Source organism: Petromyzon marinus, chromosome 12, assembly GCF_048934315.1.
Source record: "Petromyzon marinus isolate PM22_M1 ecotype Great Lakes invasive population chromosome 12, UKy_Petmar_22M1.pri1.0, whole genome shotgun sequence".
NCBI lineage: Eukaryota > Metazoa > Chordata > Hyperoartia > Petromyzontiformes > Petromyzontidae > Petromyzon > Petromyzon marinus.
Genome location: NC_133678.1, coordinates 7,780,957 through 7,794,359, shown reverse-complemented (window position 1 = coordinate 7,794,359; position 13,403 = coordinate 7,780,957). Strand labels below are relative to the sequence as shown.

The window sequence follows — 13,403 nt, the reverse complement described above, 5'->3', positions numbered from 1 at the left end:
GTTACCAATCGATCCGAAATCGGCGGTGCTACTCCGCGATATCGAAACGCAGCGGGGACGATTGTGCTGAAACCCTGAACGCTCGCACGCTCCATAGTGGTGCATCGTGTACAGCTCGTCGAGATGAGTCGATTGCCGCATCGCCGACCATCAACAGACTAAAAATGACTGCATCACGGACATTGTGCGAGAGCCGGGGTACTATGGTACCCCAGGGTACCGCCATAAGGTTCACTTGAATAGGTCTCAGAAGAAATTGTTCCACATCTTTCATTCTCTAAGCCGCACGGCGCGCATGCAACTGCTCTGCGAGAGTTCCAAAAGCGGTAAAACCCCGATGTACGTCTCCCCCTTTGTTTACATCGTTTCTCACAAATACGTCGCCACTTTATTCACACCGCGACCCCGATTTGCGTCGCCTCAACCCCACACCCACGTCGCCGACGGCGGCATCGTCTGTCCTTTTTTTGTTATCCGTTGCCTCGGCATTTGCTTCCACCTTACCTTGCAAATCGCTTCGATTGCACCTCGTTTTCGACAATCGTCGTCGGAACTTTTCAGGAAGGCAAACCCCCGACGTAAACCGTGACATCAATGCACGTTATATCGTCTCGCGACTATGACGACAGCAAAAAAAAAAAGCCGCTAACGACCACGAAAGGAGCGCGGCGTTGGGCGGGTGAGGCCTAGCAACACAGGCTACGTGGCCCGGCTCACCGGGAAAGCTGTGCGGCCAGTGCCTGCATGGCGGCCGAGTGGTTCTCCGCGCGGAACACGAGCTCGATGAGCCCCTTCTCGCGCAGCGCCATCACCGTCGCGTCCACGCGGTCCCGCAGTTTGGGCGCCGCCGTGTCCAGACGCTCCTGGTCGAGCTCCGCTTGCTGCGTCAGGAAGGCGTGCGAAATGCACCGCGTGCGCGTTAACAGTTCTATCTGTACACAGAATGTGGGTAATGTCAGTGTACGTGCGAGTGTGTGTGTTTGAGCGGTGAAGTAATGTTTTTACCCGCACTGCGCTACGAACCCGGCGACCCTGGTTCAATTCCGGCCCACGACCGCTAACAAGTGGGATATATTTTAACTGGTCCTGGGACTCCCCCCTAGGTAGACTCAGCCTCAAATGAGTACCTGGAGCTGTGTGTAAACATCGCCACTTGGGAGACAAAGGTAGCCGGGCACGGTGCTGGCCACCCATCCCCTCATGAGCCGTGCCGGCCTTGACAGATGCTCGTTAACATCACTTGAATCATTTGGCGGGACCCCGGGGTCCCGCAAAAATCAGGTCAATAATTCTTATTTTTCAGTCCGCCCACTTGCGATCCCGCAAGGCGCACCTCAGCGATCTCTTTGGCCCCAGCGTCACGTCTATCCACCGAGCCGCACACAAAAAGCTTCCCGTCGTGCTGCAGACGGCGCCTCTTGGCACCATCACCACGAAGAAGCTCAAGTCGCTCGCCAAGAAGTACTTTTCGATCCCCGCCGATTGCCTCGACTACTATCCAGCCATCCCGCCCAATCTCGTTGCCGAGTTGGACGACGACGGCAACGTGCCGCCCGCCCAGACTCGCGCCACCAACAAGCGCCAGCAGCAGGCGGCGATCAACACGATGGGCGCCACCCCACCGGCCAAACGCAAGCCCCGGGGGGCGTCCGCCGCAGTCGCTCGCGGCGACAACGCCCTCCGATCAGCCGTCGATCCTCAGCTTCTTTGCCAAGGCGAGCCCGCCCCCGCAGTGAATTTAACGTGTTTATGTAATTTTTCAACTTTTTACGAAACTTAGTTCCCCGAGTAGCTCTCGACGAGGCCAATCGAGTGACACTAGTTTTGTTGTCGGTAAGGCGAGACTCGTGTTGCTACGCAGTTTTTCTCACCCGGGGCAGTGATGGGACCCCGGGGTCCCGCCAATTGCTTCACTTGTCCCAACAGTCTGTTAAGACTATAGAGGGGACCTATATATACAATATAGATATTATGCATTTTATAAATACAGGGTGTTTAAAAAGGATTGACCCGATTTGAAATCGCTATATCTCTGCAACCACGAACCGCCCATGAATGAAACTCTTACCACTTGAAAGGGCGGGGCATAGAGTTTCAAATGATTGCTGCTAGATGCCTCTCCCAGCGCACAAACAGCCCCTAGCCTCAGTCATTCGCAAGATGGTGACCCCGCAACACAAGGGGCGTTTTGCGTTCTGCAGTTCAGCAAGACTGAATCCGTAATTGCGGTGCAGCGTGCGTTTCAACGGCATTTTGGCATTGATCCACCAATGTCAAAGAGCATTCGTCATTGGTACCGACAATTTGAGGAAGCGGGCTGTTGTTTATGTAAAGGGAAGAGCACAGCGTGCCCGCGCACCTCAGAGGAAAACGTGAGAAGAATTCAAGAGAGTTTTCTGCGTAGCCCGTGCAAGTCCACTCGTCGTGCCAGCCGAGAACTTGCCTTGACTGAGGCTAGGGGCTGTTTGTGTGCTGGGAGAGGCATCTGGCAGTAATAATTTGAAACTCTATGCCCCGCCTTTTCAAGTGGTAAGAGTTAAATTCATGGGCGGTTCGTGGTTGCAGCGATATAGCGATTTCAAATCGGGTTCATCTTTTTTAAACACCTTGTATTATACATACATGTGCATTTGTGTATATGTGTGTGGGTGAGATGCGTGCTTGGAAATAGATTGAGAGACAGAAAGAGGAATACGTGGATTGGATAATACACACGAGTTAGAGGCATCGTATGGACTGAGACAAAAAAAACGTAAGTGAGCTTAAGTAGAACGATTCATGAGAAGGGATGATAGCTAGTCCTTGAGGGTAACTATGGAAGTGGCAACTAAAGGAGAGAAGACCAATGGAGAGAACAGAGGACATCTGACGAAAGCAATTGAGTAAAGACATCAATTCATCTGCAGGTGCTAGGTTACGTTGCAAAACCCCAACAGCTGGCGATGGCTTGGGGAGGCCTTCATCCAGCAGTCGATAGATCATGGCTGATAAATAGTGATGACGACATGTGTGTGTGTGTGCGCGCGAGTACATGTGCGTATGTTAAAGACACATGGGTGCACGCTAACAGCACTTGCTCCCAACAGTGTGTTAAGGCTCTACGGGGATCTTCATTTTGTCTTTGTATGTTCATGTTTGCAGGCGAGTAATTCAAAGGGCGAGACGCAGAATCTTATACTGTTGAAGTCCATGGGTGTTTTCTAGTTCAATATCGTCCCAATTTGGCAATTACTGTTCAAATACATATAAATAAATGTGTTTGTTATGATGATATGATTAATTTGATTGATAAACTGATAGATTGTGGTGGGAGTAACTCGGAATGAAATGTACACATATACAACAATTGTCAGTTACATGTTTTTGCGAAACAATATACTCAAAATAATAATAGCTGACATCAAAGACAGCTGAAACAGTTCACGTAATAATAATTTAGTAGTTTTCGGACAAATCACAATTGCTGTACAGTATTACATCTTCATAATGGGAGCCACCTGGAAAATCAAGGAAAGGCCTCATTTTGGGCCAAACAATTAAACAAATATGTCACGCAGGAAATATATACAATATAAAGTATGATGTACACAATAGTTAAAGTATGGTCCACAGTTCTACAGTAAATGCTAGACGTATAACGAACTATAAACACTGTGAATGTTAAAAGTGCAGCCTTTAAATTACTTTCTTAGGCCACTGATGGTGGAAGGTATTTGGTCTACTCTTCCACACTGGCCATAAATAATTGGAAGATGGAATTACCAACACCACACATGACCTTCAGTACACACAGAGTGCTTGCCACGAATAAACCACAATATCTTGCTGATCTCGTCAAGGAGCACAAACCATCACGCAAACCCCCCTCATCCTCGCAGCGGTTTTTGGCTGGCCATCAAACAAAGATGGTCACTGCAATATGCAGTTTCAGATGCGCTTTTGCGGCCGTCTGAAATGCTCGTCCTTCCGATATTAGGAAGCCACTGGAACTGTTGACATCTAGATTGAAATTTAATTTATTTAGACCTGCTTTTTGTTTTTTGGTTGTTTTCCTTCCTCGGCACCTCCGATTAGCTCGGTTGGCTACGTACGGTGCGAAAGAAGTTCAACAAAACATACGTACGGCAGGATCGACAAACTGCAGTGTGCCCGTTCATACTGCTGGGTGTACAGAGTAATGGCGGGGGGGGGGGGTTATGAAACTTGTGCCACTGTTTGAGCTGCCGCGTGAGCCGGTTGAACAGACCACCTATGTGAGCCAGCCTTTGCACTATAGGAGCACCCAAATTTACAAGGTACGAGCGGTTATACATGGTCCACAATCATATTGCAAATGTTGGAATGAAATTCAAGATAAAAAAGCATAGTATAGCAAACATGCCAGATCTTCCCTGACATTCTCATAATGTATTTATATTTCCTGGCGAATAGAACCTTGAGATGCAGTCGAACGTAGGTGTTTTATGGATTTAAATTGCAGTGCGATGGGCGTAATTTTAACAAAATTTTACCTTAAGCAGCTTATCAATTTCATGAATTGTTTGCTTGACGTTGCCGAGAATCTTCTCCCCCTGGGAAATCATCTCCTTGGTCGAATTCAAATTTCTTTCAAGCGTTGAACTTTTATCCTGCAGAGAGAATAATCATGGTATTAGTTTCTGCGTGTATCACGTCCAAAAAAAACGTGTTCATAACTTTTGGGCACACGACTATTCACCCTGGTCATGATTTAGTGAATTGTAAACAAATTGCTTCAATAATGTTTTCTTATTGTTGAAATTGTGGTGAATGTAGGGCCACTAGTGGCTGCAGAAATTGAAGAAATCAATTACATACAACATACACAAAAACATGACTAACATCCAGCCACTTAGTCCACCAAATGATGAAGGAATCCCTATACCGTTTAACTCATGGGGCTTTTTGACTGTACATAACCATAATGGTCAGTGCAGGTGTGGTGAAGGGGGGGGGGCGAGAGAAAGGACCAATGCTGATATCACTCACAACTGATGCGCTAGTCATGGGCAGAAATTAAACTCAGGTAGGTGGGTTCAAGCGCAACGCACTAGCCAATATAAAAGATGAAGATCTCCTGTATAGCATTAACAGACTGTTGGGGCAAGTGCTGTTAGCGATCACCTATGAAGGCTAGCACGGCACACGAGGGGGTGGGTGGCCAGCACGACACCCGATCGCCTTTGTATCCCTTCTGGAGATGTTTACACACCACACCAGGTACTCATTTAAGACTTAGTCGACCTAGGGGAGGCCCAGGACTGGTTCAGATAATTGCCACTGGGTGTTGGCCATGAGCGGGAATCAAACTCGGGTCGCCGGGTTCATAGCGCAGCGTGCTAACCGCTACACTATCGCTCTTCACCACCACCAAACGTCACTTACAATATATACCAAATTAAAATCAGATATTATGGCAGGCACGACTCAATAATGTATTGTGACCGTAATAATACATTGTAATTGACGAATCAATGCATCTTCACATGCTCAATTACTGTGGCAATACAGATGGCATGTATTACACAGGGGTAGGTCGATCACCTTCAGCTCGACCAGGCTTTTGTTGTTGCTCTGGTTGAGTTCATCGGCCATGGTGGTGGCTTCCTTGGCCTCGTTCAGGATCCTCTGCAGGTCCGACAGGCGGTTGAAGACCTCCCACAGCAGGTCCGACACGTCCTGGGCCAAGCCCTCGTTTGCCTGACGAGGCTGCTCAAAGGCCTGCTTCACCTTGTCAAGCAGCTCTCTGGATTTCCTGTGCGAAGAACACCATCAAAACCAAGAAAAAAAGCCATCGCGAAATTTATCACGGTTGCGCCGTCTCGACCTCCAATGCTATTTCGGGTTGTGCCGCGTATTGTTCGGCACGATGTCCAACGTTTCACTCCGCATGTTGGGAGCTTCTTCAGACAATGTATTGTTGGTCAGTTCCTGAAGAAGCTCCCAGCCCACAGCGCAGAATGTTGAACAGCGCGCCAAACAACATGCGGTGAAACTCAAAAACATACCGGAGAGCTGTACATTATGAGACCTCCTTTGCCAGTAACAAGATATAGGAATAGGTTTTACCCTTTTAACTGGCACAAAAACTGACACCTTTATTCAAGGCATCATGTAAATGCTCACCCCGAGCCCTCAATACTCTGATAGTGCGCTGTTTTTGAGTTGTACGCCTTTTGGCGTCTTTTGGTCCAACACCAATGGAGACTAGGCTCTAAGAAAAGCCGTCTCGGGTGTGGACCAATCAAATTCAAGGACAGTGCATATTATTATCAGAGTTGTCTTTTTTGTTTGCATTTTGACTGCTTGTGTTGTGGTTATTGCAAACATGATGCCTTGAATAAAGGTGTCAGTTTTTGTGCCATTTAAAAGGGTAAAACCTATTCCTAGAGCTGTACATGTTGGTGTTTTGCACAGATGTTATTTAATTATGTCGGCTATAAACACCTACTTTTTTGCCAATGCTAAGTGCTGCAGAATGCGCTATCGTGACTCAACAATGATACACTGCAATATGCCAGCTGAAATGGCACAATTATTTGCTCAGATTTTTCATGAATTTAGTAATTTTGTCCTCCGAGCAGAGACATTACTGAAAGAGAGTCACATATCTAGATATCTGATAATCATGGCATATTACCACAGGGTCTATCAGCCTGTTGGAAACTATTGTCCCAAAGCATAATTTTATTCTATTTTCATGCGAAAAAATACAGAACCTTGTTTATAAACGTATCACGCACAATGGAAAAAAGATGTTGGACATGGATCAAACACATCCTATGAAGTGATGAAGTGAGCCACGTGGGAACGGCCCTCGTATGTAAACACACGGCGGGGAAGAGCCCTGGCAACGTGGCGGAGAGGTGGGCAGAGGCAGAGACAAACATATTAGAAAGTCAGGAGAGATTGTACCGAATGGAGACGGCACGTACTTGCCAGTCGGAAAGCAGTGAATGAGATGTTTGGCACGGGGAGCTCAGAGAGTCCGAGTAAGAACCGCCACTGGCAGAGCCAATGGGGGGGGGGGGGGTGGTGGCACGTGCCCCCCCCACCCCCCCCCTCAATGATCCGTGCGAAATCCCTAATTTCGATCGAATCATTGGGGTTTATTAGTAATAAATGGGAATTTTGCGACCCCCACTGCCACTGTGTAGCATATTATTATTTGCCAGGGACTCTATGAGATGATAGGACAATAGTCTGAGTCCATAATTGCCAATAAGTAACGACAAAGCAGTTATAATAGACTCACAGAATTGTGCGCAGTTGCGTATACAGTGTACACAACTTCCCTGAAGGCAAACACCTTCAGCGAGCGCGATGCCGGCGCGGTTCGAATTCGACCCTTGATCGATGGCCGCGCCATCGCCGCACACGCGTTGAATAAAAAGCAAGGGACAAGTCCTTACTTACTAACAACTCCTTACTTACTAACAACTCCTTACTTACTAACAACTCCTTACTTACTAACAACTCCTTACTTACTAACAGCTCTTTACTTACTAACAACTCCTATTATTTTTCATTGCTGGAGGGGTTGCCCCCCCCCTACCTGAAAATCCTGGCTCCGCCATTGAGAACCGCGGTCTGTAAACACAATGCTGGGAAAGTAAGAAGCACGCGCAGAGACGTCGTATTGCACGTAAGCGCCAAATTAATGCACGTCCTTATGTGCCCATGCATAAGGACGTGCATTAATGGGGGAGTGGTAGTGTAGTGGTTAGCGCGCCGTGCTATGAACCCGCTGATGGCCAAAACCAGTGACGATTATCTGAATCGATCCTGGGCCTTCCCTAGTTCAACGCAGCCTCAATCGAGTACCTGGTGCAATGTGTAAAAACTTCGTCACTGGGGAGACAAAGGCGGCCGGGCGTGGCGCTGGCCACCCACCCCTTCGTGTGTGCCGTGCCGGCACTCAAAGTTGCTCGCTAACAGCACTTGCCCCAACAGTCTGTCAAGGCTATACGGGGGATCTTTGTCTTATGCATAGCAGTTGGGGGCAGGTGGGTGGGTGGGGGGGAAGGACCGTCCTGCTGACCCGAGCTCCTTGTTGGCGACGTCGCGCTGCCGGGCCAGGCTGACGGCGCGGATCTGAGCGACGAGGTGCTCCATGTCGGCGAACGCCCGCGGCACCGTGCCGCCGCCATCCTCGCCGCCTACCGCCAGCTCGCGCAGACGGCTCACGTTCCCCACCAGCTCTGCGGTAGGAATGTGTAAAAAAAGCACCGGTGATGGAGCTGAAGTAGCAGCCCTGAAATTGTTTGCTCACGGCCACCGCTGGCAAAAGGGCCCCCAACTAGTAGGAGCGCTCGAGAGAGAGAGAGAGAGCCCACGGCTGCCGAGGGTATTTGGTCTACTCTTTGCATGCTGGCCAGGTGTCTTGTAAGAAGTGAATATGCAAGTAACTTTACCCCCACCACGAGCGACCTGCCGATTGACTCACTGTGGTACCCATTTATGATTTTGGGTGGAAAGGAATGTGTGTGTGTATGTTGAACTTCTTTCGCACCGTTCGTAGCCAATTGTGCTAATCGGAGGTGCAGGGGAAGGACAACAAACTAAACACAAAAAAGCAGTTCTAAAGAAATTCGTTTTCAATGGAGAGAAAGTAGACAAGAGACTGAAATGTAGTCATGTAAGAGAAAACATTTGCTGATTAATTTACTTTTATAATACCTTTCTTGAGGATCTGAATGTTCGCCGACATCAGGTCCATCTCATTTATTTTTTCATGAATTTGGGGCTCATTGAGCTGCTTGGGGTTCGAAGCTTTTGCCGCGATTGCCAATGTCCTGCAATGTCACTGCTAAGGATATGTCGTTGCTACTGTGCCATCGAACAAAGATGGTCACTGCTTCGCGCTCTTTTGAAATGTCCTTCTGTGGCCGTCTAGAACGCTCTTCCCTTCCAATATTAGGAAGCCACTTTTAAATCTAGATTGAAAACTAATTTCTTTAGAACTGATTCTTGTGTTCAGTTTGTTGTCCTTTCCCCGCACCTCCGATGAACATGGTTGGCTACATACGGTGCGAAAGAAGTCCAACGCACATGCATACAAGGCTGGTAGGATGTCGGGCAGTGGGCTGACCCTGGTATTCCTGCGTGCTTGCGTGCGTACATGCGTGCGTATGCGTCTGCGCGTTACCCAGAGCGGCGTTCAAGGCGCTGCGTACGCTCGCCAGCAGTGCGCCAGCGCGCTCCTGCGTCTCACGCAGCTGCTGCTCGGTCGCACGCGCCTCCTCCAGCACCCGTGTGGCCTGCAGACCACGTGCATTGATTCAGTGGTGGGGGGGGGGGCTTTGCTTATCCCCGAAATGTAGATATATATATCGCTGGAGCGATGATATTGGCTCCTGTGCAGATACGTTGAAGGTGCAGCCCTGCTATTGCTTGCTCACGCCACCGCTGCCAGTACGGCCTCCGCTAAAGAGAGCTCTGGGGAGCCCCCTCTAGATGGTATTTTGGCCTCCTCCGTGAAGCAGGCCAGACATCTTGGATGAGGTAGAAGAACCCACACTTTACCCCACCACACACCTTTCCAAATGACTTAACTCTGGGACACCCCTTTGGTACGGCTGGGGAGAGAATGGCAGGGGTGATTCTGAGCACCTGCCCATTCTCAACAAACTTTTACCTGCTTTAAAGCCAATCAATCATTCATGGGTATCTATACAACCAATATAAAGGTATAGCTATGAAGAGAAAATCACCTCTGTATGTCACGTCATTATTTTGAAACATCTGAAACATCAAAACGCTTTAAGGTTTGATCATTTGCCACTGTAATTATTTTCACCAAAAATTTAATATAATAATTCAACCAATCCTACATATTGAAAATAAAATTGCTCGATATACGTGATCAGTCTGTGGGCAGTATTAAGTGTATACAGTGAGGGAAAGAAAGTATTTGATCACCTGCTGATTTTGTACGTTTGGTCACTGACAAAGAAATGATCAGTCTATAATTTTAATGGTAGGTTTGAGCCACTCCTTTGTTGCCAAGGCAACAAAGGAGTGGCTCAAGAAAAAGCACATTAAGGTCCTGGAGTGGCCTAGCCAGTCTCCAGACCTTAATCCCTTAGAGAATCTGTGGAGGGAGCTGAAGGTTCGAGTTGCCAAACGTCAGCCTCTAAACCTTAATGACTTGGAGAAGATCTGCAAAGAGGAGTGGGACAAAATCCCTCCTGAGATGTGTGCAAACCTGGTGGCCAACTACAAGAAACGTCTGACCTCTGTGATTGCCAACAAGGGTTTTGCCACCAAGTACTAAGTCATGTTTTGCAGAAGGGTCAAATACGTATTTCCCTCATTAAAATGCAAATCAATTCATAACATTTTTGACATGCGTTTTTCTGGATTTTTTTGTTGTTATTCTGTCTCTCACTGTTCAAATAAACCTACCGTTAAAATTATAGACTGATCATTTCTTTGTCAGTGGGCAAACGTACAAAATCAGCAGGGGATCAAATACTATTTTCCCTCACTGTATATATAATAGCGTGCATTATTGAGTGGGTTTTTCAAGTGATTTAGCCAAGTGCCCTGCTAGAGAGTAATGGTGAATAATGTATAAAAGTCTAATTAAGGCCAACAGGTCAAACGCCATCAGCGAACTCACCCGGCTATCAAAGGCATCGATCTCTCCGATAACATCAGCCACTCCCCGAGTAGCAGCATCTGTCATCTGGGAAGGTGGCTTCTGTGATTTAAGCTGATCCTGCAAGTAGATGTATAAATTGTTAATAATACCATATGGCATCTGTTCATATATAACCAAAAAAAACAATTTAAAACTTTCAAACATTGCAAACAATATCAATGTTTTAACAGAACAAAGTGAACTGGATAAGTGAGGTACATTTAGTGGCACCACATATCATGACCACACTTGCCCCGAGTGTTCGGGTCATGTTCGCGAACTCTTCGAGTCGTGAGTACGGAGCAGGGATGAGGCCGGTGAGGTTGACGGACATCACGCTCACAGCAAGCACATCCAGGTCGTTGAGAAGCAAGCCCGTGCAGTCGTCATTACAGGCTGGAGGAAGATGGTTGGCGATGCAGAAGCAGTGACTCGTGCAACATAAATGTAAAATGCGACGCAAATTACAAACACTACCCATAACAGTATTATACCATTTGCAAAGGCATTTGAAGAAATGCGTGCTACTTTGTAAGCCCACACCTGCATGTTTTATAGGTTAGATTCTAAACTCTTTGGTTCTTTCAGTAAAGTCACGTAGGTAGAAAAATAAAATATTCTAAGCTGCATGACTAATAAAGTTAATCAAGAGCAAATCCAGCGGTATTCAAGCCAGGGCATGCTTCCCAGCAATGTAAAACATGTCCGTGTGATGGGTGCCAGATGGTCCACAGTGAATGTACTTGGATTTCTAACTCAGCAGTCCCACTGCTGATTAACAGGCAGAGCTGTTCGAACTACAAGCTAATAAATATACGTGGATGTGTGTTTCACTACGCTAAATAAAACGAAATGTTTCAAGATATGGGCCCAGTCAGGACCACACGGGCACATACGTTGATTGAACGAAAATTTGATTTTTCAATTTGTGTAGAGAGGCAGACCCTTGTTTATCAATTTATAACTCAATCCACCACAGAAATACAAAATGAGTTTTGTTCAGACTGCAGATTAATATTTAAACTTATAAGCCAAGAGCCAGGAGTTGGAATTGAATAGGTGTTTTAACATTGCATCGTGAATAATAAGGCATCCATCATTGAAAGATTTACCACCGCTGGCTCTAGTTGTAAGTGCAGGATTAACAGGGTTAATTTTGTTCCTGAAATTAGTGACGAAAATATGAATTTACACAAGTTCTTATTTTCATCAACGATGACTATGGGGGTGCATGAAAATCATGCAGCATGACGATAGCTATGACTACTCACCACAAGCGTCACCAACTATGAGACTAAATTAGCGAGTCTCAATGAAGATGCCGATTAAGATAACTTAGTTATGGTATTCAAGACCGCAGTGTATTCAAGAAAAACAAAAATGGCAATTGGCCTCATATATTTATATACAAATTTACAGAGTTTACCGATTGGCTGAAATTACATCAAGTTCACCGACTCAAGGCAGACTAAGTGTTTGATAAAAAAGAGCATCCAAATGAAATCCACGCACTCTCAGCCTCAACTAAAACTCAACAGGTGGTCGTCAACCAAACTAGGACGGGAACTAAAATTAGCGTAAATAAAATGCCGACTGAATTAACACTGGCCGTGGTGTTCTGGAGCTGAAGTGCTGCCCCTATCTGGCAATAGAAAGGGTGTTAAGATGTTAAAACACCAAACATAATCCTTTTTTCAACGAATCCTGTATGCACTAACCACACGCACTTGTGGTGAACATGCAAACAAAAATCATGCTCTGATAACACTGTGTAACATTTTTTTGTTTCTGGCTAGTAAGTGTTATTTCCTAATTGCTTATGTCTCAAAAGTACAGAAAATGGCTATTATTCCCCACAACCTTTGCTTTTGTGACCAGGACAGTGATATTTTGAAATTTACCTATTTTCAATGAGAAAACGGGCGAATGTGTCTTTTCGTTCACGTAAAGTCAGAAAAAAACAACATATGAATCAAAATTAACATCTATATTTATACTTAAGTAATACAAAAATTACCACAAAAGATTTAGAAGTGAGTAGTTCTTCGAGATTTACGATTATACTGTAAATCACTTTCACGAATCAGCCCCCAAATGTAGTCTCCCATCATGTTCTGGTTATACTGTCCTTGGTAGCGGTGTTCAAAGACCAGTATATTACGAAATAACACTTACTACCCAGGAACAAAAATTGTGTTACATCGTGTAATATATGCATCGTCTTTAAAACTGATTGGTCCACACCAGAGACAGCTTTTTTTTGATTCCTTGAAAAAATAATTCCTTGAAAAAAAACGGATTCCGTTTGGTGTTTTAACATCTTAACACCTTTTTTTTATTGCCAGAAAGGGGTAAAAACCAATCGTTTTATTTCGATACTGGCCAAAGAAAGGTCCCACGTTGTGCTGCCCTCTGGTGGCAGTGGTGAGGACCGTACACAGGCAGTTCTTGTTGACCAGCACGTGTCTCGGCTGGCACTGATCGCACGCACGTCCCATCACGCCCGGCAGGCACGCGCACTGCCCCGTCGCGTGATGGCACTCGCCACCCAGGGACCCGTCGCCGTGGCAACCGCAGGGCCGGCAGGGCTCGCCGGGCAACGACGGGTTGCCGTAGTAACCGGGAGAGCACCTGGAGCAGGGTGGGTGGGTGGTGGGTGGTGGGGGGAGAAACGACAGCGAATGAGAGGAAATCTGTTGGCGGCCCAAGTCGGTTTACTGGGAAATAAGGTGGCATATGT

General features: G+C 46.6%; 1 protein-coding gene across 3 annotated transcripts in view; it reads right to left on the bottom strand.

The window, feature by feature from the left end:
- Positions 1-13,403, bottom strand: part of LOC116941604 (laminin subunit alpha-1-like) — a 132,036-nt gene that overhangs the window by 31,892 nt on the left and 86,741 nt on the right. For all 3 annotated transcript variants that reach the window (XM_032952810.2, XM_032952808.2, XM_032952809.2), the window contains exons 32-39: positions 13,101-13,294; positions 10,917-11,059; positions 10,643-10,741; positions 9,167-9,278; positions 8,060-8,219; positions 5,563-5,773; positions 4,512-4,628; positions 718-881 (exon numbers count right to left, since the gene is read on the bottom strand). In XM_032952810.2, the coding sequence (XP_032808701.2) occupies positions 718-881; positions 4,512-4,628; positions 5,563-5,773; positions 8,060-8,219; positions 9,167-9,278; positions 10,643-10,741; positions 10,917-11,059; positions 13,101-13,294 (1,200 nt within the window). The remainder of the gene's footprint in view (positions 1-717; positions 882-4,511; positions 4,629-5,562; positions 5,774-8,059; positions 8,220-9,166; positions 9,279-10,642; positions 10,742-10,916; positions 11,060-13,100; positions 13,295-13,403) is intronic.